General features: G+C 46.8%; 2 protein-coding genes across 5 annotated transcripts in view; one reads left to right on the forward strand and one right to left on the reverse strand.

Moving 5' to 3' along the window:
* LOC129840209 (calcipressin-1-like) lies at positions 1-11,381 on the reverse strand. Of its 2 annotated transcripts, none has more exons than XM_055907876.1 (4): positions 10,922-11,381; positions 2,480-2,653; positions 1,858-2,017; positions 1-1,659 (listed from the first exon to the last, which is right to left on the reverse strand). In XM_055907876.1, exons 1-4 carry the CDS (start codon positions 11,042-11,044, stop codon positions 1,469-1,471), a joined length of 648 nt encoding a protein of 215 aa, XP_055763851.1. In that variant the 5' UTR covers positions 11,045-11,381; the 3' UTR covers positions 1-1,468. The 2 variants fall into 2 exon arrangements, with proteins under 2 accessions (XP_055763851.1, XP_055763854.1); XM_055907879.1 differs by lacking the exon at positions 10,922-11,381 and adding an exon at positions 4,010-5,603.
* LOC129840205 (chloride intracellular channel protein 4-like) overlaps positions 10,718-27,519 on the forward strand; it is a 19,064-nt gene continuing 2,262 nt past the window's right edge. Inside the window, exons 1-5 of one of the 3 annotated variants that reach the window (XM_055907872.1) lie at positions 10,718-10,737; positions 23,104-23,213; positions 23,398-23,523; positions 23,620-23,726; positions 23,896-24,077. In XM_055907872.1, the coding sequence (XP_055763847.1) occupies positions 23,158-23,213; positions 23,398-23,523; positions 23,620-23,726; positions 23,896-24,077 (471 nt within the window). In that variant the 5' untranslated portion in view covers positions 10,718-10,737; positions 23,104-23,157. Of the gene's footprint in view, positions 10,738-12,716; positions 15,787-21,203; positions 21,462-23,103; positions 23,214-23,397; positions 23,524-23,619; positions 23,727-23,895; positions 24,078-27,519 lie in introns of those variants that run through there. The other 2 variants (XM_055907870.1, XM_055907871.1) reach the window with 2 other exon arrangements.

Below are 27,519 nucleotides of genomic sequence, written 5' to 3' on the forward strand. Positions count from 1 at the left end.
TTTAGCGGTGAAGTCTTTATTACATGATAACTTACTAGATTATTATTCAAAGTATAATAATGAATCTCAATAGTTCAGAGTACAAAAGTAGCTAAATGACTAATGCAACTCCAAAACGCTGGGGTGGATAACTTCATTCCAGATGTGCTGAGATGGCGCATGCATTAAACATTTCACAGTGCATCTACACAAGCCTCCCACTACAACCTATGAACCCCCCCTCTGACAGCAGCGCACACAACCAACCCTCCCACAGTAACTGCAGTTCAGAGCCCTAATGACCCCCAGTCGGCCCCAAAATAGCGGTGTAAGTCAAGTGAGACAAGCCATACTGGCCAGGAAGATGTGCAGCAAAAATGTACAGTAAGCTATGAAGACCCATGCAGGCGGTCATCCCTGCCCCGTGTGATCAGCGTGATATGGCAGCCAGTTCTGTCAATCAAAGGAGGATGAACTAGGAGGCGAGTTTGTATTAACATACAGTAACATATCTCAATACTATGGAAGCAGATGAGTCATTATTGGAGACATTATTGAACAATAAGTCCCTTTCATAGCAAATGAAACTGTCGAGTGAATTCCAAGAAAGTTACTCTGAAGTGTTCTGTTTACAAATGTTAGGCCTGGAGTAAAGTCCATTAGGAATTAGAATATTCATGAATAATTAGGTCTATTGTGATGTAATCAAATAGAATGTCATTTGTACTCCTCGATGAGTGAAACATTGTAAATCGCTGAGCTCGTGATGGCAGCATTCCACAGGAGGTTGGCGGCACCTTAATTGGGGAGGACGGGCTCGTGGTAATGACTGGAGCGCAATAGGTGGAATGATATCAAATACATCAATAGTTTGACGCCATTCCATTTGCGCCGTTTCAGCCATTATTACGAGCCGGCCTCCACTGCAGCATGTGCACACATCTTATAGACAAGAAAATGATGGATCCAGTACACAGTATGACATGAGTCTATAGACAGGGTTTGTTACGGGGTCCTGAATTACACGTCACAATGAACCCAAATAAAGTTGATCCCCCGGTGTCTCTCTAGAGAAGACTACAACATCTCTCTCTCACACTACCATGCCTGACCACGAACATATACAACGATTCCAAAGCAAATGAGGAAGTAAAACATTTTTTTTACAGCAAAAATATTCAAAACATCACTTGCTCTTTATTCTCTATCTACTTCTCTTTTTCTCAAGTGTCTAATATTGTTCCAAATGGAGGACGAAAGAGAAATTAAATGTGAAATGATAAGAGATGAATGTCTCTCGCTCTCTTTTCCTTTCTCTCTCTCTCTCCATGAAAAGGCAGGGCTTTGAGAGGCGACTCCCCCTAGTGTTAGAGAGGATGTATTACATGTCCCAACAGCATCCTCCCAGGGCCAGGTTGTCATTGACTTCTGAGAGGCAGATGTGGGAGACATGCTTTGTGGATGTTAGAGCGCCCCCTCTCTCTGCCGCTCACTGCATGACGCCGGGGGTGATGTCTGGACGCCGTGTCTGGATGATTTTGGGGCGAGGGGGGCGGTTGCTGCTGCTGGTGCTTCCTTCTGTGTCGTCTTCGCCTCCCGAGCTGTCCTGCTCGTTCTCACACACGTGGACCACTACGCTGGGGGTGGTGGGGGTGCCGGTGTGCAGCTCGTACTTCTCACCTAATTTAGAGTTGGAGAGAGGACCGTTAACACTGTAGAACTGGCCACAATCGAACTGATGGCAATACAAAGGATAGCTACTGCAATTCCATCACATTGAATTAAAATCAATTGTAATTTTAACTAATTCTAATTTTAGGTTCCCATCCTCATAGTAGCAAGTGTGTGTGTGTGTGTGTGTGTGTGTGTGTGTTGTACCTGGCCCTAGTTTGGAGATGGCACAGAGAAGGTCGTAGTTGATGACGGGCACGGCGTCCGGGGCCTGCTGCCACCCCACCGGTGGCGAGGCTGGGGGGGAGATCAGGAACTGTTTGTCTGGTTTAGGGGGCTCCAGGCGGGGACTGCCTATGAGGACAGACTGCAGGGCAGACAGGGGGGGAAGGGTAAAAGTGAGACACAAGAGGCTCAATGTAGATCAATGGAATCAATCAGTGCCAACACTGCTGCTTGCTAAACCAAATAGTGATGAACACGTTTTTTAATATTTTCTTTACCTTTATTTAACTAGGCAAGTCAGTTAAGAACAAATTCTTATTTACAATGACGGCCTACTTGTAAAGCCCCCCGGCCAAACCCTCCTCTAACCCGGACGAAGCTGGGCCAATTGTGCGCCGCCCTATGGGACTCCCGATCACGGCGATACAGCCCGGGATCGAACCCGGGTCTGTAGTGACGCCTCTAGCGCTGTGATGCAGTGCCTTAGACCGCTGCGCCACTCGGGAGCTATTATTTGTAATGTATAGCATATTTCCACTACCAAAAGATCCAAGATACTGAAAGTATGGGGGCATTGGGTGATGTACAGAAGTCGTGTCTCTACCTGTGCGAAGTAGAGGCGCATCTCTTTGCCGTTGAAGTCGCTCTTGTGCAGTCGGAGCCGTGCCTCAGCGGCCGCCAGCGCATCGCTGAAGTTGATTCTCACACGCCGGAAACTCTTAAAGAACTGGAAGTTTACGTCCGGGTCGAAGGAGCGGAACAGAGACTCAAAACTGGTCTATAGGACGAGAGAGAAGAGAAAGAAAGAGGGTGAGAGAGAGAGGTGAGAGGGCGAGAGAGAAATAGAGGGGGTGAGAGAGTGAGAGAGAGGGCGAGAGAGAAAGAGAGGGTGAGAGAGAAGGTACAGTACAAGTGAGTTGGATAGTGATGTTGCCACACAGCATTAGTAATGGGATGACGTAATACATTAAATACATAATCGTCTGTTTACCCAGAAATAGGCTATGCTTCTCAAAACTGCTCAGTCACCATGATCCCACAGATAATAATAGTCTAACAAACATTAACTTCAGTTATGGGACTGTGGCTGGGAGAGAACCAGCAGTGGGAGAGAAGCCTAAACCCAAGGGGTCCCGAGTGGCTCAGCGGTCTAAGGCAATGCATCGCAATGCTAGAGGCGTCACTACAGACCCGGGTTTGATTCCAGGCTGTTCCGCAGCCGACCACGACTGGGAGACCTATGAGGCGGCGCACAATTGGCCCAGAGTCGTCCGGGTTACGGGAGGGTTTGGCCGGCCGAGATGTCCTTGTTCCATCGCGCTTTAGTGACTCTTGTGGCGGGCTGGACGCAATGTACGGTGACACGGTCACCAGGTGTACGGTGTTTCCTTCGACACATTGGGGCGGCTGGCTTCCGGGTTAAGCGGGCATTGTGTCAAGAAGCAGTGCGGCTTGGTTGGGTCGTGTTTCGGTGGACGCACGTCTCTCGACCTTCACCTCTCCTGAGTCCGTACAGGAGTTGCAGCGATGGGACAATTGGATACCACGAAATTGGGGAGAAAAAGGGGTAAAACATTTAAATAAAAACTCAAGACCAGTCCAGGCACAATGACAATAAAACCAAACCCTATAAAGGCAAATTTGTCAAGTGTATGAAGACTTGTACTGTAAGTACCTTTCCTGAAAACACTGTCACCAACCTCGTTTCATATCTTCAGTCTTTCAGGCCTAACGTTACCCGCCCCCGCCCTTCTAAAAATAGCTGCTGCAAATGCTTGACTAAACTGTCCCCTTTAAAATGAGGATCACTGCCCGGTTGTCATGGCAACCCTGCTCAACTTGTGTGCGTGCCTGGCCTTGGTGAGCGCCGGGTTCCGTCGCTAAAGAAAGAAACAGTGTGACAGCGGTCTGATAGAAGCTCAGCTCAGACCATGAGGGCCGCTGCATCTCATTGGTCTAAAGCAGTTTGGAACGATTAGTTCAGTGAGAATGGATCACAAGCTGCAGCCAAGCACAGATCTAGGAACAGATTACCTAACCATTACAACCACTGGGAAATCGACCTCAAAGGCTACAGAATCTGACAGATCAGTTTTAGGACACATATCAGAGGCGACATATAAAGCCTTCTTACCCGGGACTCAGGCCTGTCAAACACTTCCTGGTTGGTCACCGAGGCAACAAGGCAGAAGGCATTACACTTGGTGGTCTTGAGATGCATGATGGGAAGGGCAGGGAGGCAGAGGCCTTTCCACCTGATAATGCGGGAGGTCAAAGTTTGTGAGGGGCCGGGATGAAGATGACAGGTGTGGGGGGGTTGCGCCGCCTTCCCCAGCGTGAGGGTTGAGGGAGATCTCGTTCCCACAAAAAAATATATATATTTTTCCCGTTTCCCTTACTTCCTCCTCTTCTATTCCTCTCTTCAAATTCCCCTTTTCTCTTCTCTATCTCTCTCTGTTTGTACAGTCCACACCCCACTAAGAGAGCTGCAAAAGCCTGCAGTCCTGGCCAAATGAAGAGCCCCCAAAAAATGTCCAGTGACGTCCAAGCCGGAACCAGTTAGCTACTGAGCAGCTAGCCCAGATCCAGAGTTAGCTCTCAGGTTCCACCCTTGGCAGTGAGGTCTGTAGGACAGAGACAGGCAGCTACACGACAGCTGAAAACAGTCCTCCGTCTAGGCTATAGAACATTCCTGCATTTGTAAAAGTCTCATATAATACAGCCTTCTTTCGGTCTGTCTGGTCTCTAGCTCTCTCTGCCTCTGCAGCCACTTATATGAGAGTCACAACTACTGACGTACACCACAGTCCCTCCCTCTCTCTCTTTTCTTCCTTCGTTCCATGGTTCATTCACTCCCAGCCAACCCACTGACACAGGGGGTGTGTCCTTCCTTTCTTCCCTCCCTCCCTCCTTCACTCAGACATGGTCCCTCCCTCTCTCCTTTGCTGACTAATTAGAGAGGCAGTGAGAGAGAGAGAGAGAGACAGAGGACTGGAAAATAACGAAATCAATCCTTAGCAGACTGAAGTATTAATCTCTTCACTCTTCTCTTGTTCTCTCTCTCACTCACACACACACAAAACATATGACAAATCTGTTGCTTAGTTGTGAATGGAAAATATGTGCAAATCAGAAACTGGGCCCATGACTCTGACACAATAAAACCACACACACACTGAATCAGCTTATCGAGGCACTTGACTCTGGCCTGCTGAGCGTCAGTCGTGGAAAACACAGGTCATTCTGGGTATAAATACGCCCGAGAGCTTCACTACAGAGAGAAACAGACGAGAGAGAGAGACACAGACGAGAGACACACAGACGAGAGAGAGAGACACAGACGAGAGAGAGAGAGAGAGAGAGAGAGAGAGAGAGAGAGAGAGAGAGAAAGAGATACTAAAAGAGAGAGGTGGCAGAAGCACAGAGTACATGAGAGAAAGGGAGAGAGACAGCCTGAAAAACAGAGGTCTGTGTGGAGAGTAAGGGAAGGAGAGAGATGAAGGAGAACTGGTCCTTATGGAAAGTATGCGGCTGGAGGCTTGATAACACAGAAACTTTTATGAGAGTGGTATTAATAGCACTGAGGTGCTGTGAGAGGAAAAGTGTATGAGAGAGAGACTAAAGTAAAGGCTCAGCATGTGTGTCTATAATGTATGTGCTAAATGTAGTATACACTTGTTTGTGTGTTAGTAGTGAAGTGACAATCTGTGTGTGTGTGTGTGTGTGTGTGTGTGTGTGTGTGTGTGTGTGTGTGTGTGTGTGTGTGTGTGTGTGTGTGTGTGTGTGTGTGTGTGTGTGTGTGTGTGTGTGTGTGTGTGTGTGTGTGTGTGTGTGTGTGTGTGTGTGTGTGTGTGTGTGTGTGTTAGAAAGCAAATGTTCCAGTGAGGGAATGGAAAATAGGAATATGAAACCAAAACAGAGAGGACGGAAAAAATGGCTGAGAGCCCACCGCCCCCCCCCCCCCCCCCCCCACACACACACACACACACACACACACACAATGAGTGTTATGCAAAGTGGCTCTGAAAGAGATAGTGTGGCTGTGTATGAGACTAACTAACAGGGTAGGACAAAGGTTTGGAGATGGTTAACACACACGTACACCGTCACACACACAGTGGGACAGAGGTCTGGAGATGGTTAACAACAACAAACACAAACACTCACATTAAACCTCAGCTGCTCTGCAGGGAGGAAGAGGAGGGAGGCACATGTTTCCATACAACACCCACAAACTTTAAAACTAGCCTACACATCCATTTTCTCAAGACTACACCCACAGGCCTACATGCAAGTTAACAGTATAGAGGTATTGTGTCTGGACCCTCAACTGACACTTTTTGACAACACTACTTGTATTCTGCATGCAGAGATCATCAGCTCTTGTCTGAGATGTCGTCTCAAGCTGCTGCTACATGAAAGGTAGTGAGTAACAAATCATACTAGCCGTTTGCTGTGATTGACAAGCCAATCGGCTAGAAGACAGAACCTAGAACAGCAGAGTGTGACCTCAGACAGTGACAGGTGGAACCTCAGAACTGGTTTTATATTCTAGAACACTCCACCATTGTCTGATCTGAGTGGCAGAAACAGCAGGAAAGACCAAAGTGTCACTGATAGTTATAATGAGCACCAGAAACCAGACAGCACAGACGCATGCACACCTTTACATCAAAGACTAGACAACAAAGAGATTCTGTCCCCCCAGCACATCGTAGAGAGAGACAAGTGCACAGAGGTTGTACTCAGGTAGAGTACTTAAAGGTGCAATATGCAGAAATCTCTCCACCATTTCCTGGTTGCTAAAATTCTAAATTGTTCGCCTAATTTCAGTTTGTGACAAAACAAGTGTAGAGAATCATTGTACCATCTAAACCGCTGTGAAATATATTTTCTATAACCAAAAATATTGTATTTTCAGCTGTTAAGAAAGGGAAGAATAGAAATAGCACACATAGAACAGATATACCGCTTCTTAGACTTGCATTCAATGAGAATGGCAGATCTATAACTCACATTTATGTGAATTTGGTTGAATTGCCCCCCAAAAAGTTACATCATGTAGCTTTAAGCCTACCAGCTGCAGTCTGGTACTAGTGTGCAAGAACACACACACACTACACACACTACCTGCTCTGTTCTCTCTCCAGGCCTGAGGCTTTGTGAATCAAATATCTCTTATCAACATGTTGAGTGGAACAGACTAAAATTACATTTTCTTTAACTGCAAATCAGTTCAGTATATGCATTACCTGCCTTGTTGCTCTTGTTTTGATTTATTTAATGTTTATGTTACCACGCAAATCCTTCAGTGAGTACAGTAAGACAGTACAGGTCACAGTTTCCATTAGGTAACCTCTGGGGTGTCACGTTTGTGGCCAGTCCCTGGTGGTGACCTGTATTAAAATGACCTGTTGTAATAATGTGTGACCCTTACTGCAGGAGGGAAGCCATTTTGATTTGGACAGGACAGTTTACCTGATTAAGCGCAGGGATGGGTCTTAAAACTAGATGAATATCTGAATAGGATGGAAACATTGTGTGTCTTTGTCAAACATTCCTAAAGGAGAACACAGTGTTGATGCACACAGCGGAATATTCCATCACATGATCTCTCAGCTGACTCAAAGCTCCTTAAAGGACGTGACCCTGTGAAAAGAAAAACACTTTTATTCCAAACAGTCAAGTTTTTATGACCTTTACCCTGTTTCACTTCCTTCTAAGCCCAATTGATTATTCAATCATTGATCTGTGTGTGTGTGTGTGTGTGTGTGTGTGTGTGTGTGTGTGTGTGTGTGTGTGTGTGTGTGTGTGTGTGTGTGTGTGTGTGTGTGTGTGTGTGTGTGTGTGTGTGTGTGTGTGTGTGTGTGTGTGTGTGTGTGTGTGAGTTTGAGTATGTGTGTGTGTGTGGCTTGAGCAGCTGTTCTGGTTTGAGCAGCTGTCTCACTGTTTCTGCCCCCTCCCTTCCATGGAAGAGGCCATCAGTAGGTAAATACATTTCAGCTGAATCCAACACTATTCACCAATGTCACCACACCAGCTAGACCTCCATGTTAAACAAACAATGTGTAAATTCCATACAGCATTGACTTCTGTTTGCCGTTTCTCACAACAGTACTGTTTGTATGGCCCATAGTAGTCTGTAGTAGACCCATGGTGAGTTGACACTTAGTTCTCATAAACAAAAGCAACAGTGTGTGGTAGTGCTGACCCCAATTAGTCGACTGATTGATGGTCGCCCGCGGCCAAGTTTTTATTCTCTCCTTTGTTTGGAGCGCTCCTGTCAATGTTGAATAAGGATGCACACCTGATTATGCATTGAAGTAGGCCTATATGCTACCTGGCCTGCGCCCAAATGTGGGAATATAAATGTGCCCATTTGGGGATCTGATTGTATTTCTGATTGGCTTAACGCACCACCACTAATGAGCTGTGGAGCTTCTCAACGTAATGTTCACTTCACCTAAAACAGTAAGCAAACAAAGACTGTTTTTACATCCATTGAGAATGACAATCGTTCCTCAATTGTACACTACCAGTCAAAAGCATTCTTTTGAAAGAAATTATTTTGAAAGAAAGAAATTCCACAAATTAACTTTTAAGGAGACACAACTGTTAATTGAAATGGATTCCAGGTGACTACCTCATGAAGCTGGTTGAGAGAATGCCAAGAGTGTGCAAAGCTGTCATCAAGGCAAAGGGTGGCTATTTGATCAATCTCAAATATTAAATAGATTTGTTTAACACTTTTTTGGTTACTACATGATTCCATATGTGTTATTTCATAGTTTTGATGTCTTCACTATTACTCTACAATGTAGAAAATAGTAAAAATAAAGAAAAACCCTTGAATGAGTAGGTTTTCTAAAACTTTTGACCGGTAGTGTATTTGAAAAATCTTTACAGCTCTCTCCCTTTCGATAACTACTCAGCGTGAAAGGGAAAAATGTCATGTTCTTATCCAGTGGAAACGTCATAAACTAGACCTACCTGATTACTTCTTATCCATTGCGCAAATAGTCTACAGCTGTGTCTGTCCTGAGGGCCCAGAATATGTTATACAATGTTGCAAGTTTGCTAGTGTGAGCTGGGCCAGACCCAAGTTAATAGTTGATACAATGTTTCAAGTTGGTTGCAGACAGACCATGTGTAGCAAATGTGATTTATAGGATATTTATTTTATCAGGATATTTTCTACCTGCAGGCTGCAATGTTTTTATTTGTTGGCTTAATGTAGGCTATTTTTAAATAGTTGCAATGACAATAGAAGTTGCATTTTAAGTTTGTATAATTTTTATTTAGATTTGGATAGAATTTGGATTAACCACATGACAATGATTTTGAGATACGAAGATGTTATTCTAAATTCATGGTTCCATGAAAAAGTGCATTTGAAAACCATAACTAGCACGCAAATCGGTAGAAATTGTAAGATAAATTGGCATTGCTCATGAGAAAGGCTACACGAGGAGTCCGCAACCTATTACAAGCAACTTCAGGAGGATGGTTGGGTCAGGTTAAGGTTTTTTCTTCTGGTTATCTTGATCTCTGACTCCCTCTTGAGTCATCTGCGTCTTATTTCATCAAACAGTGAACTTGAAGCATCAGACAAGCTCAATGCATAGTTGATTTTATTAAAACAAATCATGTGTCTATATGGAAAAATACGTTTAAAAATTCTGATCAATCAAATGTTTTTACATGTTTTTTCCCCCTCGATATATAGACCCTATTTGTTTTAATAAAATCAACTATATGCAGAACGGACGACTTTCGGTCAACCAATATACATGTTTTTATTGGGACAGCCCTAGTGTATGGATTTATTCTATTTGCTTTAAACAAATTGCAAGGCATAGGGCCTAGTCTTTGGATGTGGGAATACTACGTAGAACAAAGTCTCTAATTTCTCCCCTTTTCAACCTCATCTCTTCCTGCTTATGACTGCTGTCTTTCCTGTTCCTTCCTGCCAGCTCCAATGGAAACTCTCTCTGAATCAAAGACTAGCCTACACAGAGCGGAAGAATGTTGTGTACACTGAAAAACACATTAGTCAGATTTCCAACGCAAAAACTCAGCCCCTGTGACACATTCACCTGACCTCAGGAAGGCTAGATGTTATCAGAGACTGAGATAATGGGAGTGTGTACCAGATATGCATTTTACTAAAGATACCAATCTTTGTTTATGATTTAGGCTATATCCTCAAAGTCCAGAAACAGTTTTGACTGAATAGGGCCCCTGCTTGCCAATTCTCTCCCTGCTGTTGTTCAGGAGGATCTCCTGAATGACATCTGGCCTAGTTAGAGCACACACACTTTTCCATTGTTCTGATTACAGTGTGTTATCACATAGTCTAAATCCAGCGGCCTTCATTTGACTGACAAAGAGGTCACAGCCTCCTCAGCCAAAACTCCTGACGAGAGATCAGTGAGAGGAGCAGAGATGACTAGACATGTTTGTGTAATATCACTTTCACTTATTGGCTAGCTAAGTGGTCATGAAGGAAAAAGACAAGGAAAGGAAGCAGTAAAATAAACACTCTTAGGACCTCTGCCTGTGTGCATCTGTCCTTGGCTAAGCTCTGAGATTCTGGCCCAGTTAGGACATAATCTCAGTTTTTCCAAGCTTCCTGTATTCTGGTCTTTGTTATGGGGGGAAATCTAGTCATTTTCTTCCTAATGGAACTGTTCCAACCCCTATGGAATCAGGCAGGGGATGGAAGGGAACCATTTCAATGTGTGTGATGAGGGTGTGAGTGGTGGATTGGAACTACACAACTAGGAGCCTAAGACTCATCTTTAGAAAGACGCCAATTCTTTGGAGGAGTGGAATGTAATACTATCTTTGGATTGAACATGAGTACACACACACACACACACACACACACACACACACACACACACACACACACACACACACACACACACACACACACACACACACACACAAATAGGTTTAAGTTGTTTAGTAGGGAACCATTGTAATGTAATGCGCGAACTCGCTTTGGTTGAATGCTTTGATCCACCATAACACACATCCTTACCTTCAGAGTTTGGTCATTGAAAACATCTTCAGTTACTTTGCATGCGATAAGGGCGTTGGGTAGGTCGGTAAACTGCACATCGACCGTTGCCTCAGCACCATCGCTCTTCTCTGATTTCTGCATCGTGCGGACCGTACTTGTTCTAGTCGCGCCAGGTTAGTTGTTTCAACTTGCAGTTCGGACCTACCAGTCACTGAAGCTAAATATACTGTGGTCCTCCGTTAGCTTTCAGCTAGCTAGCTAGCAGAAGCGCTTAGCTACCACCTCATCGCAAGCTACTTAGATTCGTCATTAATTAATGAGCAAAAGTTAAATAACTAATGTAGCTATGTTTTTTTATGGCCAAATATTTCTCAGTAAATTACATTCAAAATGCATATTACACAAAAAACTGAAAGTACTGTTATAGAGCTGGTGGCACGTCGAATAAAGGAGATGACGTCAAGGGGAGAAAAACAGCTGATGCGATTTTCCGGTTTAGAACTGTCGCAACGCAGCTTCACTGATCACTGCAATTCGGGATTGTCCAAGAGATTACATGATAACGAGTTTGACTCATAGGGTCTGTTTTAGATCAGTGATGTCTACGCAGCGCTTTACCCCATTGCAAATTACTGGAACGCTCTGAAGGTGATGGCACATTAGCTGTCACTGTCAGTGTTGAGTTTTAGGACACTGTCATTTTGCCCTGAATTGTTCGTTGCAAATGCCATACTTATGTCTACTGAAGTGAAGTCTATTTATTTATATGTAATATGTCAATAACCTGCTATTTTATCATATTTAATACCATTATAGACAAAGCAATACTGCCCTCTAACGTTGAAAAACGTAAGGCCTACAGTCAGTAGTAGATGATTTGATTCTTCTTTATTTGAAGAGTATAATGGAAGCATCATCAATATGTTTAGATCGAAAAATGGAATTAAAAAGATAAATAATTACTAAGGTTATTCATCCTTTTGTAACAAAATTCTCTTGTGTGAATAATAAAATTTGGTCAACAATGCAATCCTTTACTTTCTGATGCCTCTGCCTGTAGGTCTACCTCTGACTGTCAGACAGTGGTTTTATAGGTCTACTCTGCCTAAAGCCTGAAAGAGGATAAGGGATTGTTCTAGGACAACTGTGGTTTACTGAAAAGCTAACTTAGGGCATCCTCACTGACCTCAGCAGAGGCTTAGCCTATGAGTTATGTTAAAGGAGAACTTAAAACTGCAAAGGGGTCAGAGAGGAGGTTAAAGATGGTTTGGGGTTGGGGAAAGTGTGGCAGGTTGGATGTGTTTTAGGATTTGGGGGGGGGGGGGGGGGGTCAGGCATGTATGGAGGCAGCCATTGGAGGAGGAGATTGTTAGGGAAGTGGTTGAATGGATGGGGGTTGGAGTGGAGTAGAGGGGCCTGGATATAGGCTCTGGAGCTGGGCTGGGCTGGGCTGGGCTGGGGGGATATAGGCTCTGGAGCTGGGCTGGGCTGGAGGGATATAGGCTCTGGAGCTGGGCTGGGGGGATATAGGCTCTGGAGCTGTGTTGGGCTGGGGGAATATAGGCTCTGGAGCTGGGCTGGGGGGGATATAGGCTCTGGAGCTGGGCTGGGGGGAATATAGGCTCTGGGCGGATTTAAATGAGGCAGGCTGGTCATGTGGGGATCAACTTCTGAAACTCAGCCTAATCCTTTGGAGAAAGAGAGAGGGAGAGAGAGAGAGAGAGAGAGAGAGAGAGAGAGAGAGAGAGAGAGAGAGAGAGAGAGAGAGAGAGAGAGAGAGAGGGAGGAAGAGATTGTACTTTGACCAACTGTACACAGGCACTAATTACAGATTGGAGCCCCAGGCAGCGACAACTAGAAGCTGTGCGTGCGTCTGTGGAACCTACAAACACACACTTATCCAACTTTCTCAAACTTGGCTTGAACTCCTGGACACATACTCGTTGGAACCTTGAACACACTCCTTCCCAGTGTGTGTTGGTCTTCCAGTAACCATGGCTCAGTCTGAAGCTAATGGCCTCAGCCCGGACCTCTCCAATGGAGCCATCATCCACAGCCCTATAGGAACCTGTACCAACCCGGACAGACAGAGACAACGAGATGAAGAGGAGGAGGAGGAGGATGTAGAACTAGCAGAGGAGGTGTTAGAACTGGGGGAGGAGGTGGACGAGGACATGGAGGACATTGGGATGGCAGGTGAGGGGGAAGGTGCAGCTGATCATTTCGAAGTGACGATGCAAGCTAGCGAGAGCGGAGGAAAGGAGGGAGAGGAGGGGGAGAGGGGGATTGAAGAGGAGGTTGGTTTACAGGAAAAGAGAGAGGGAGATAAAGGGGAGGGGGAGCTGACTGTGCCAGTTGTTGTAATTGAAGAGGAGCAGGAGAAATCTGTAGAGGCTGTTGAAGAAGAGAAGTTCGCTGAGAGAGAGGAGTCAGCAGGGGCGGACAAAGAGAGAGAAATAGAGGAGAGAGAACCTCCTCTCCCCCCACCACCCCCGAGTTTACCTGAAACTGAGTCCATTAATGATGAGGTAGAGAGGAAAGACGAGGACACATCTCCAGAGGCAGAAAAGGCACAAATCGTTTTGCCTATTGATGAGACAGAGAAGACAGAGGACGATGTCGGTTTGACGACAACAGAACCGCCAGTTCCGTCTACTAATGATGAGGTGGAGAGTAAAGAAGACCTGTGTACAGAGAGTGGCGGTCAGGACGCAGAGATGCCCATCAGCCAGGTGACTAATTATGATGGCATGGCGAGAGTGAGTGATGAAAGCGGGAGCCAAGTAACTGAGGACTGTCAAACTGTGTCCACTAGTGATGAGGTTAGAGAGACACGGCAGGAGGAAGGACAGGAAGAGGAGCCTAAACATCAGCCAGGCAATGACAATGAAGGAGAGAGTGAGGAAAGTAACAATACATTGGCAAAAAATCGACAGGTTTCACAAGAAGAGATGGATGAGAACCAGCAGGGAAGTGAGAAGAGTACAGAGAAAAAAGAGGAGGAGGTTAAAAGCCCTGTTACAGAGGAACAGGGAGAGACAACTAAAGCAGTTTTAGAGAAAAAAGAGGAGACCCATCAAGCGACAGAGCACCAGCCCCCGTTGTTCGTTACCAAGGAGTTCATAGAGCTTGGAGTCGTCAAGAGTCAGGCAACCACAGCTCAACAGCCACAGGATGTTGTCACTCCACCTGTTGAGGTAGAGGGAGGGAGCAAGAGCAAGGCACAGCCCCTGATACAGCCCAATGAGAGTCAGGAGGGTGAGAATGGCTCTAAAAAGGAGGGAGGTTTACAACAGACAGAACAGCAGCTACAGGTGGAAGAGGGTGACAGTGATAGGGCAGTGGAGAGAGGTGGTGGGGAGAGGGAAGAACCACGACAGGTTGGGGATAATGCGGTGGTGGGGATGGACACAGGAGGCAGCAAAGTAGAGGAAGAGCAAAAGAAGGAGGATAATGTAGACATAGCAGAGGAAGAGAGAAGAGGTGGCGGTATGGAGGAACACACAGAAAAGGCTTTGGAGCCTGATAATGCTGCCAGAGAAGAGGGGGAAGAGAAAGAAGACAACGTTGCAGCTCAGCCACAGGTACAGATACTCAAGGGTTCAGCAGGAGCTACACAGGAGGACAATGACAAGGATTTAGAGCATGTTGAGGAGGCTTTCGAGCTTGAGGAGGGAGGAGACATGGAGAAAGAACAGCCAGGAGAGGTCATTCTGGATGAGCCCGGAGCTGCAGAGGTGGGAGGGGCTGAAGAGATGGATAATCCGGTCCCGGTCTCAGAGATAGGGACGGAAGGAGCAGAGGGGGGGGGTGAGTTGGAGGAACAGCCAGTAACAAACATTGACGATAATCTAGACTCACAGTCAGAGGGAGCGATTGAGATGGCGGAAGAGCCAAAAGATCTCATTGAGGAAGAGTCTAAATCTGCATTAGAGGGAGGCAGCGAGAGAGTAGAACAGCCAGGGCCTGCCACTAAGGATGAGCCAGTAAAGTTTGGGAAGGAATACACAGCGAAGGAAAGAAGGAAAGAGAAGAAAGAAGAGATGGAGCTAGGGGTCAAAGGTCGCAAAGCCAGGATAGAGAATGGGTTCCCTGGAACAGAGGAGGTGAAACGACAACTGCTGAATGAGATGCTGCTATCTCCCACAAGGCTAAGACAAGGAGAAATTAATGAGGAGGCGACAGTAAAAAGAGATGGGGTGACACCCTGCAGAGGGAGCAACGACTGGAACAAGATGGAGGCCCTAGAGGAGGCGCAGACCCGCAGAGGGAGCAACGACTGGAACAAGAAGGCGGCCCCAGAGGAGGCGCAGACCCGCAGAGGGAGCAACGGCTGGAACAAGAAGGCGGCCCCAGAGGAGGTGCAAACCCGCAGAAGGAGCGATGACTGGATCAAGAAGGCCCCAGAGGAGGCACAGACCCCCGGGAGGAGGGAGGACTGGATTAAGAAGTTGTCCCCAGAGGAGGCGCAGACCCCCAGGAGGAGGGAGGACTGGATAAAGAAGGAGGCCTCAGAGGAGGGGCAGACCCCTGGGCGGAAGGAGGACGGGATTAAGAAGTTGTCCCCAGAGGAAGCGCAGACCCCCGGGAGGAGGGAGGACTGGATAAAGGAGCTGAAGTCGGTGCTCAAAGAGGAGGTACTTTCCCCGAAGAAGAGAGAGGAGCAGGTGAAGAAAAAGAAGAAGAAGGTGGTGGTCATGGACGAGGTGCCCACGTTTATGCACCAGAGGACAGAGGTGAAGATAGAGGTGAAGAAAGAGAAGGAGGCGCAGGGGGAGGAGAAGACGCCAAAGAAGTCTGTGAGGCTGCAGAGCCCAACTCCTCACGGGGAAGACAGCGACATTTCGGACCCCCAGGAGTATGAGATCTTCCTCTATGTCAAGGTACAGTAGCACCAAGGGTTAACTATGGGTTAGCTATGACGTTAAGAACGTTGCAGATAGACATGTGATGAATAAAGCTGACACAATTCCCTTTTTTTAGACGACAGGCAATCACGTGTTCTATCTACAATACACCCTGTGTAGTACACAGTGCATTTATATCTGAAAATTCTGTTATGTTGCATCTTCCTGAACAGACCCCAGTGCTCCCTGGTCCTGTAGAGCTACAGGCTGTATCGATCAGCTGATTACCTGAATCAGGTGTGTTACCCTGCACATCCTGTGGGTGCTCAGGACCAGGACTGAAGAACACTGAGGGGTGTGGTCTAAGATGTACAGATCTCTCTGCCATTGTCTCTGTGTATTGGCATCTCCACTTGTGGCAGGATATAGTTTAGCATGTGTTTAAAGTCAAGTGTAGCTTCTATTCAGGTAACAGCTACAAGATGTCTCTGTCCACATGTCACAACAATACAGACCCACACAATCTCTATTCCTTCTCTTCTTATCTGTCTCCCTCTCTCATCTGGTAATCAAATCCGTGTTTCGGAATCCTCGAGAATTATCTACTTAGCTCGTAATGGAACTTTCCTGTCATCCTGTTCTATAGATTACAAATGGGGCTACGTGTAGTGTGCTAGCTAGCATCATAGGAAACCCATGCCAGCCACTAGCCCTAGCCCACCTTTTAGCTTATCTTAGCTACTTAGTAGCTAATTATATTAGTGTCTGGTCTATGGTCATGTTCAGTTGGTCATAAAGGCTAGCTCAGACACTGTCCGCTCAAAGCCCCAAACATTGTTCTGTTGTTGTGGTTGATTCTCCTCTGGCTGGTTTAAAGCAATGCGATTTGACAACTTGAAATGGCTGCCTGTCGGGAGTCGTTGAGAGGGAGAGGCCGTTGTTGTTATCATTAGCCTACTTTCTGTGGCCTGTTCTTCTTTACCACCGAGTGTAGCGACATGGCAACATACAATGACACTGGCTTCGCTTCAGATCTGGGCCTGGAAAATATACTGTTGAGTACTTAGCAGGTAACTTAATTTACATCATAATAAAGACACTGTTTGGCCCTGCAGGTCAGAGGTGGTGTAGTAAGGAAAGAAGAGGGTCTGTGTGCCTGGCCAGTAAAGTATTAGCCTGCTGGGCTTTATTCAAAAACACACCGCCATTTTGAAAATCGGTTGCTAAGGGAACATCAAGCATACTTACGGTATGGGTGTGAGGCATGTTGTGTAATATTGTAATGATTGCATGTGAGGTGTTTTGTTGGGGTTGTGTGTGATTGTGTTGGCATGTGGGAGTCATGTCGCTGGGTTGCCTGTGATCCCACTGTGATCTCCTTATCCCATCCCATTAAGAGAGTGATATGCTACTGTAATTCTACCCCTCTTTAGCTGATTGCACACACACACACGCACAGACGCACACACACACACACACACACAGTTCCACGGAGACACATACACAGACACACACACAGTCTTGCCGGCCCCATTGTCCCATGCGTGCGTGCGTGTGTGTGAGGCCATTCTAGTAGTGTTGTTGGTTAGTGTTCTGGTGCAAAATGGCTGCCGTAGCATCCCCTGTGGCCCACTATCAATGTAAAGTGCTTTGAGAACTAGGTGGAGAGCACTACATTGAAGCTCTACATCATTACGCTCCATTCTAGCCGCGACTGTATTGCTTTGAGCCATGCATTTCTGGTCAGAAGGCTATAAAAAACCTGTATTAAAAAGTTACCTGACATGGTACCTCCTTTGGCTCAATTGGTTGGAGTGTGGCTCTCTATAGCAACCCCAGGGTTGTGGATTTGACTCCCATATGTGCTACATAATATGTGTGCTAACCGTCAGTCGCCTAGATAAAACCTCATGCTAAAAATGGTCATATTGTTATGGCGTTGTAGGTCTGGAGGGCTGCATGCCATGGGCCCAGGACGTGACCAACACAACAAAGGCACATTCCAGTGTTTGATGAAGGTGCCCTGGCGCCCAGCTGAAGGATTAAGCCTGGGGGGAAATGTCCTAATATCCTGGCCTGTTCTCATTTACATTTACATTTAAGTCATTTAGCAGACGCTCTTATCCAGAGCGACTTACAAATTGGTGCATTCACCTTATGACATCCAGTGGAACAGCCACTTTACAATAGTGCATCTAAATCTTTTAAGGGGGGGGGGGGGCAGAAGGATTGCTTTATCCTATCCTAGGTATTCCTTGAAGAGGTGGGGTTTCAGGTGTCTCCGGAAGGTGGTGATTGACTCCGCTGTCCTGGCGTCGTGAGGGAGTTTGTTCCACCATTGGGGTGCCAGAGCAGCGAACAGTTTTGACTGGGCTGAGCGGGAACTGTACTTCCTCAGTGGTAGGGAGGCGAGCAGGCCAGAGGTGGATGAACGCAGTGCCCTTGTTTGGGTGTAGGGCCTGATCAGAGCCTGAAGGTACTGAGGTGCCGTTCCCCTCACAGCTCCGTAGGCAAGCACCATGGTCTTGTAGCGGATGCGAGCTTCAACTGGAAGCCAGTGGAGAGAGCGGAGGAGCGGGGTGACGTGAGAGAACTTGGGAAGGTTGAACACCAGACGGGCTGCGGCGTTCTGGATGAGTTGTAGGGGTTTAATGGCACAGGCAGGGAGCCCAGCCAACAGCGAGTTGCAGTAATCCAGACGGGAGATGACAAGTGCCTGGATTAGGACCTGCGCCGCTTCCTGTGTGAGGCAGGGTCGTACTCTGCGGATGTTGTAGAGCATGAACCTACAGGAACGGGCCACCGCCTTGATGTTAGTTGAGAACGACAGGGTGTTGTCCAGGATCACGCCAAGGTTCTTAGCGCTCTGGGAGGAGGACACAATGGAGTTGTCAACCGTGATGGCGAGATCATGGAACGGGCAGTCCTTCCCCGGGAGGAAGAGCAGCTCCGTCTTGCCGAGGTTCAGCTTGAGGTGGTGATCCGTCATCCACACTGATATGTCTGCCAGACATGCAGAGATGCGATTCGCCACCTGGTCATCAGAAGGGGGAAAGGAGAAGATTAATTGTGTGTCGTCTGCATAGCAATGATAGGAGAGACCATGTGAGGTTATGACAGAGCCAAGTGACTTGGTGTATAGCGAGAATAGGAGAGGGCCTAGAACAGAGCCCTGGGGGACACCAGTGGTGAGAGCACGTGGTGAGGAGACAGATTCTCGCCACGCCACCTGGTAGGAGCGACCTGTCAGGTAGGACGCAATCCAAGCGTGGGCCGCGCCGGAGATGCCCAACTCGGAGAGGGTGGAGAGGAGGATCTGATGGTTCACAGTATCGAAGGCAGCCGATAGGTCTAGAAGGATGAGAGCAGAGGAGAGAGAGTTAGCTTTAGCAGTGCGGAGCGCCTCCGTGATACAGAGAAGAGTAGTCTCAGTTGAGTGACTAGTCTTGAAACCTGACTGATTTGGATCAAGAAGGTCATTCTGAGAGAGATAGCAGGAGAGCTGGCCAAGGACGGCACGTTCAAGAGTTTTGGAGAGAAAAGAAAGAAGGGATACTGGTCTGTAGTTGTTGACATCGGAGGGATCGAGTGTAGGTTTTTTCAGAAGGGGTGCAACTCTCGCTCTCTTGAAGACGGAAGGGACGTAGCCAGCGGTCAAGGATGAGTTGATGAGCGAGGTGAGGTAAGGGAGAAGGTCTCCGGAAATGGTCTGGAGAAGAGAGGAGGGGATAGGGTCAAGCGGGCAGGTTGTTGGGCGGCCGGCCGTCACAAGACGCGAGATTTCATCTGGAGAGAGAGGGGAGAAAGAGGTCAGAGCACAGGGTAGGGCAGTGTGAGCAGAACCAGCGGTGTCGTTTGACTTAGCAAACGAGGATCGGATGTCGTCGACCTTCTTTTCGAAATGGTTGACGAAGTCGTCTGCAGAGAGGGAGGAGGGGGGGGGGGAGGAGGATTCAGGAGGCAGGAGAAGGTGGCAAAGAGCTTCCTAGGGTTAGAGGCAGATGCTTGGAATTTAGAGTGGTAGAAAGTGGCTTTAGCAGCAGAGACAGAAGAGGAAAATGTAGAGAGGAGGGAGTGAAAGGATGCCAGGTCCGCAGGGAGGCGAGTTTTCCTCCATTTCCGGAGGAAAATTCTCCCGGGATGCCTGCTCACATAATACAATAGACGCCTTTGTCTTGCTCTTGGTGTGAGAGCAACTGTAGGTATGCTCCATGGCCAAGGTCAGGGGAGGCAGGAGGCAGGAGCAAGCTCCAACTGTGGCTTTCACCGGAGTTAGAGAGTCAAGGAAAACATGGAGGAAATTATTTTTGCATTCTCTCTCTCCTCTCGCTCTCTCTCTCTCTCCTCCACTCTCTCTCTTTCTTTCTCTCTCTCTTTCTTTCGCCCTCTCTCTCTCTCCCCTTCTCCCCCCTCTCTCTCTCTCTTTCTCTCTGACAATAAGCTGATTATCAGGCCTAGTGGTATGGAGCTGACTGGGGTGTCTGGGGACAAGCTGGGGACAAGAGGGGGTGACAGGGCCCACTCCGCCAACACACATGCAGATATTTGACTTATTGGTCCGCTGTTGTTGTCACTATAGTAACAAAGTCACACAGCACACCTGAATGGTCACCCATTGCCCTGAGTTTTGGGGTCGGAGTTGAAGTGTGATGAGTCGGAGTTGGTTGGGTTTGTAATGATCTCAGTAGAAATATACATGATCAAACGATCCTCTTTATGTTGTTGACAACTTTCTACCCAATGAGGTACTTCTATGATATGCATGCACAGTATGGTTGGTTGCCTTCGAGGAGTACGTTTTCAAGGTGTGTGTGTGCGTATGTGTGTGTGCGTATGTGTGTGTGTGCGCGTGTGCGTGTGCGTGTGAGAAACACATTGCCCTTTTGCATCAGGGTCAGAACAGGCCTGAGGATTCCATCAACTCCCACACACTGACCCCAGAACAGACCTCACACTGTTCTGCCAGCCTACACTGACACCATACCCACAGACTCTGAGTCAGTCAGTTGGGGCCTATTGTTGTGTTGTTTGAGAATTGATAAAAACGTACCCTGGTGCACCAAAAGAGGCTGAGTTTCTGCATTGTAGGTTATTAGGGCAGTGAATGAGATACTTTTACTGGAATCATAAACTGAAACTTTTGCATCAGGAAGAAATTATTGTAGAGGGGCACATGGACCTGATTACGTATCTAAACAAGTTTGCATGCTGTTCTCTGTTTGGCATGGGCTATTATTAATTCATTGCGTCAGTACCTGTAGCTGAATTCAACACATCAGAAATACAATCTATCAAAGTAAACGAAAGGCTCCTCACCAGACAGGGAAAACACCCAAACAGTGTGTCTATTATGCTAGCTGTGTGTGGCTAACAAAGAGGGAGTGTGCTGTGCAAAACGTCTCACTGTCCTGCTCTGCATATCTAAACCCACCTCCCCTCGATCTTACCACCCCAATCATGGACACCCACAGCTACAGAACCCTCAGACCCCGTCCGGTCTCAGTCAGCCCAGACAGAGACAGTAACTTTCACGAGTTTCGCTGACAGAACCTAACTGATTGGAGGCAGATTGATTTAAGGATCGGGTTGTGTCTTTGGACCTCTAGGTTATGAGTCCATAAACTGATACCTTAACTTGTGTTGTTACCATGGCCTGGTTTGACATAGCAGCCAAAAAGCTGGGGTTCCCAACTATCGAGCTTTTTGTCAAGGTAAGAGTTGAGCTTGAATTATGGAGGAATTTGATGCTGTTGGTGCTGTTGTTGTTGCTGGTGGTGGTGGTTCTGTTGTTGTTGCTGCTGCTGGTGCTGCTGCTGGTGCTGCTGGTGGTGGTACTGTTGTTGCTGGTGCTGGTGGTGGTACTGTTGTTGCTGCTGGTGGTGGTGGTACTGTTGTTGTTTCTGCTGGTGGTGGCACTGTTGTTGTTGCCACTGGTGGCGGTACTGCTGTTGTTGCTGCTGGTGGTGCTGTTGTTGCTGTTGGTGGTACTGTTGTTGCTGGTGGTGGTACTGTTGTTGTTGCTGCTGCTGGTGGTGGTACTGTTGTTGCTGGTGCTGGTAGTGGTACTGTTGTTGCTGCTGGTGGTGCTGTTTTTGCTGCTGGTGGTGGTGGTGCTGTTGTTGTTGCTACTGGTGGTGGTACTGTTGTTGTTGCTGCTGGTGGTACTGTTGTTGTTGCTGCTGGTGGTACTGTTGTTGCTGCTGCTGGTGGTGGTACTGTTGTTGCTGGTGCTGGTGGTGGTACTGTTGTTGTTGCTGCTGGTGGTGGTACTGTTGTTGTTGCTGCTGGTGGTGGTACTGTTGTTGCTGGTGCTGGTGGTGGTACTGTTGTTGTTGCTGCTGGTGGTACTGTTGTTGTTGCTGCTGGTGGTACTGTTGTTGCTGCTGCTGGTGGTGGTACTGTTGTTGCTGGTGCTGGTAGTGGTACTGTTGTTGCTGCTGCTGGTGCTGGTGGTGGTGCTGTTTTTGCTGCTGCTGCTGGTGGTACTGTTGTTGTTGCTGCTGGTGGTGTTGTTTTTGCTGCTGCTGCTTGTGGTACTGTTGTTGCTGCTGCTGCTGGTTGTGCTGTTGTTGTTGCTGCTGATGGTGCTGTTGTTGTTGCTGCTGCTGATGGTGGTGCTGATGGTGGTTGTGCTGTTGTTGTTGCTGCTGCTGATGGTGCTGTTGTTGTTGCTGCTGCTGATGGTGGTGCTGATGGTGGTTGTGCTGTTGTTGTTGCTGCTGATGGTGCTGTTGTTGCTGCTGCTGCTGGTTGTGCTGTTGTTGTTGCTGCTGCTGGTGGTGCTGATGGTGGTGGTGCTGCTGATGGTGGTGCTGATGGTGGTGGTCCTGCTGATGGTGGTGCTGATGGTGGTGGTCCTGCTGATGGTGGTGCTGATGGTGGTGGGGCTGTTGTTGTTGTTGCTGCTGGTGGTGCTGTTGTTGCTGCTGCTGGTGGTGCTGATGGTGGTGGTGCTGCTGATGGTGGTGCTGATGGTGGTGGGGCTGTTGTTGTTGCTGCTGCTGGTGGTGCTGATGGTGGTGGTCCTGCTGATGGTGGTGCTGATGGTGGTGGGGCTGTTGTTGTTGTTGCTGCTGGTGGTGCTGTTGTTGCTGCTGCTGGTCGTGCTGTTGTTGTTGCTGCTGCTGGTGGTGCTGATGGTGGTGCTAGTGTTGTTGATGATCTCTCAGGTTTGTTGAGGACCTCTAGTGGCAAGAGATCGTCAGGGCCGATTCAACGTGTTGTGGTAGTGTGTTTTACCAGACAAGGAATAATGACCAGGGCATTTGTGATTGGGGCCTGTTGTATGTACTGTATGTATTTGAACTGTGTGTGTATGAGTTGGACTGAACCTTTTGTGTGTCTCCTACTTAGGCTGGCAGTGATGGTGAGAGCATCGGGAACTGTCCGTTCTCCCAGCGCCTCTTCATGATCCTGTGGCTGAAGGGAGTTATCTTCAACGTCACCACAGTCGACCTCAAAAGGTATGGATCGTTCCATTGGCCGATACATCTATCAATCAATCAATCAATCAATTGTGTTCTATATCAAGATCAACTGGATTTGACATACTTTCTAAAGACATTCAGCCATTAATGCTGGATTATGTTTATGTGGGTTCCCTGACACAGGAGCTCTGTAAGAACCTTGTAATAATGTGTTACCCAGGAAACCAGCGGACCTGCAGGACCTGGCCCCGGGGACCAACCCTCCGTTTGTCACATTTAACGGGGAGGTGAAGGTCGATGTCAACAAGATAGAAGAGTTCCTGGAGGAAAAACTCACGCCACCACGGTACACACCCACCACTTCCTGTCTATTGCCTGTCAATCAAACGACCACTTCCTGGATTCAACTGACCAATCCTGATGTCTGATATATCTTTCTCAGGTACCCCAAGTTGGCGACTAAACACCCAGAGTCAAACACCGCAGGTATAGATGTGTTCTCCAAGTTCTCTGCCTACATCAAGAACCCCCGCAAAGATACCAACGACGGTAAGGCTTGTGTTTGTGTGTGTGTTTGTTTGTGTGTGCTTTGCAAGTTTGTGTGTACTGCATCTGTGTACTGTGTGTTTGCGTGTTTACACTGTAGCCCCTTTGTCTCTGACTGTGATTACAATGTCTGTGTGTGTGTGTGTGTGTGTGTGTGGGGGGGGGGGTATAGGCCTGGAGAAGGCCCTGTTGAAGTCTCTGAGGCGGCTGGATGAATTCCTGAGGACCCCCCTGCCAGAAGAGATCGATGCCAACAGCACAGAAGACCCTCAGGAGTCCACACGCTGCTTCTTGGATGGACCTGACCTCACACTGGCAGACTGCAACCTGCTGCCCAAACTACACATTATAAAGGTACTTCTGCCCAGACTACACATTATAAAGGTACTACTACCAATACTACCACCGTGCTGCCCAGACTACACATTATAAAGGTACTGCTGCCCAGACTACACATTATAAAGGTACTGCTGCCCAGACTACACATTATAAAGGTACTGCTGCCCAGACTACACATTATAAAGGTACTGCTGCCCAGACTACACATTATAAAGGTACTGCTAACCAGACTACACATTATAAAGGTACTGCTGCCCAGACTACACATTATAAAGGTACTTCTGCCAAAACTACACATTATAAAGGAACTTCTGCCCAGACTACACATTATAAAGGTACTACTAACCAGACTATACATTATAAAGGTACTACTGCCCAGACTACACATTATAAAGGTACTGCTGCCCAGACTATACATTATAAAGGTACTGCTGCCCAGACTACACATTATAAAGGTACTGCTGCCCAGACTACACATTATAAAGGTACTGCTGCCCAGACTATACATTATAAAGGTACTACTGCCCAGACTACACATTATAAAGGTACTGCTGCCCAGACTACACATTATAAAGGTACTGCTGCCCAGACTACACATTATAAAGGTACTGCTGCCCAGACTACACATTATAAAGGTACTGCTGCCCAGACCACACATTATAAAGGTACTGCTGCCCAGACCACACATTATAAAGGTACTGCTGCCAAAGACTACACATTATAAAGGTACTGCTGCCCAGACTACACATTATAAAGGTACTGCTGCCCAGACTACACATTATAAAGGTACTGCTGCCCAGACTACACATTATAAAGGTACTGCTGCCAAAGACTACACATTATAAAGGTACTGCTGCCCAGACTACACATTATAAAGGTACTGCTGCCCAGACTACACATTATAAAGGTACTGCTGCCAAAGACTACACATTATAAAGGTACTGCTGCCAAAGACTACACATTATAAAGGTACTGCTGCCCAGGCTACACATTATAAAGGTACTGCTAACCAGACTACACATTATAAAGGTACTGCTGCCCAGACCACACATTATAAAGGTACTGCTGCCCAGACTACACATTATAAAGGTACTGCTGCCAAAGACTACACATTATAAAGGTACTGCTGCCCAGACTACACATCATAAAGGAACTGCTGCCCAGACTACACATTATAAAGGTACTGCTGCCCAGATTACACATTATAAATGGACTACTACCAAAACTACCAGCCTGCTGCCCAGACTACACATCATAAAGGCACAGCTGCCCAGACTACACGTTATAAAGGTACTACTACCTAGACTACAAATTATAAAGGTATTGCTGCCCAGACTACACATTATAAAGGTACTACTACCAATACTACCACCGTGCTGCCCAGACTACACATTATAAAGGTACTGCTGCCCAGAATACACATTATAAAGGTACTGCTGCCCAGACTACACATTATAAAGGCACTGCTACCCAGACGACACATTATAAAGGTCCTGCTGCCCAGACTACACATTATAAAGGTACTGCTGCCAAAGACTACACATTATAAAGGTACTGCTGCCCAGACTACACATTATAAAGGTACTGCTGCCAAAGACTACACATTATAAAGGTACTGCTGCCCAGACTACACATTATAAAGGTCCTGCTGCCCAGACTACACATTATAAAGGTACTGCTGCCCAGACCACACATTATAAAGGTACTGCTAACCAGACTACACATTATAAAGGTACTGCTGCCCAGACTACACATTATAAAGGTACTGCTGCCCAGACTACACATTATAAAGGTACTGCTAACCAGACTACACATTATAAAGGTCCTGCTGCCCAGACTACACATTATAAAGGTACTGCTGCCCAGACTACACATTATAAAGGTACTGCTGCCCAGATTACACATTATAAAGGTACTGCTGCCCAGACTACACATTATAAAGGTACTGCTGCCCAGACTACACATTATAAAGGTACTGCTGCCCAGACTACACATTATAAAGGTACTGCTGCCCAGACTACACATTATAAAGGTACTGCTGCCCAGACTATACATTATAAAGGTACTGCTGCCCAGATTACACATTATGAAGTTACTAGTACCAATACTACCAGCCTGCTGCCCAGACTACACACTATAAAGGTACTACTACCAATACTACCAGCCTGCTGCCCAGACTACACATCATAAAGGCACTGCTGCCCAGACTATACGTTATAAATGTACTACTACCTAGACTACAAATTATAAAGGTATTGCTGCCCAGACTACAAATTATAAAGGTATTGCTGCCCAGACTACACATTATCAAGGCACTGCTGCCCAAACTACACATTATAAAGGAACTTCTGCCCAGACTACACATTATAAAGGAACTTCTGCCCAGACTACACATTATAAAGGAACTTCTGCCCAGACTACACATTATAAAGGCACTACTGCCCAGACCACACATTATAAAGGTACTGCTGCCCAGACTACACATTATAAAGGTACTACTGCCCAGACCACACATTATAAAGGTACTACTACCAATACTACCAGCCTGCTGCCCAAACTACACATTATAAAGGTACTGCTATCCAGACTACACATTATAAAGGTACTACTACCAATACTACCAGCCTGCTGCCCAAACTACACATTATAAAGGTAATGCTGCCCAGACTACACATTCTAAAGGTACTGCTTCCCAACTACACATTATAAAGGTACTGCTGCCCAGACTACACATTATAAAGGTACTGCTGCCCAGACTACACGTTATAAAGGTACTGCTGCCCAGACTAAAAATTATAAAGGTACTGCTAGCCAGACTACACATTATAAAGGTACTGCTGCCCAGACTACACATTATAAAGGTACTGCTGCCCAGACTACACATTATAAAGGTACTACTACCAATACTACCAGCCTGCTGCCCACACTTCACATTATAAAGGTACTGCTGCCCAGACTACACATTATAAAGGTACTGCTGCCCAGGCTACAAATTATAAAGGTACTGCTAGCCCAGACTACACATTATAAAGGTACTGCTGCCCAGACTAAAAATTATAAAGGTACTGCTAGCCAGACTACACATTATAAAGGTACTGCTGCCCAGACTACACATTATAAAGGTACTGCTGCCCAGACTACACATTATAAAGGTACTACTACCAATACTACCAGCCTGCTGCCCAGACTACACATTATAAAGGTACTGCTGCCCAAACTACAATTGATAAAGGTACTGCTGCCCAGACTACACATTATAAAGGTACTGCTGCCCAGACTAAAAATGATAAAGGTACTGCTGCCCAGACTACACATTATAAAGGTACTGCTGCCCAGACTAAAAATTATAAAGGTACTGCTGCCCAGACTACACATTATAAAGGTACAACTACCAATACTACCTACCCTGCTTCCCAGACTACACATTATAAAGGTCCTGCTGCCCAGACTACACATT

The sequence above is a fragment of the Salvelinus fontinalis genome, chromosome 41 (assembly GCF_029448725.1).
Source record: "Salvelinus fontinalis isolate EN_2023a chromosome 41, ASM2944872v1, whole genome shotgun sequence".
Classification (NCBI taxonomy): Eukaryota; Metazoa; Chordata; class Actinopteri; order Salmoniformes; family Salmonidae; genus Salvelinus; species Salvelinus fontinalis.

What these genes read in the sequence shown, in the direction of transcription:
- LOC129840209 (XM_055907876.1), bottom strand. Translation starts at nt 11,044, where the DNA reads ATGCAGAAATCAGAGAAGAGCGATGGTGCTGAGGCAACGGTCGATGTG. An exon ending in TCAATGACCAAACTCTGAAG is followed by an intron (nt 2,654 to 10,921) that starts GTAAGGATGTGT and finishes CTCGTCCTATAG; the next exon opens with ACCAGTTTTGAGTCTCTGTT. An exon ending in CATCTCCAAACTAGGGCCAG is followed by an intron (nt 1,660 to 1,857) that starts GTACAACACACA and finishes ACTCTAAATTAG; the next exon opens with GTGAGAAGTACGAGCTGCAC.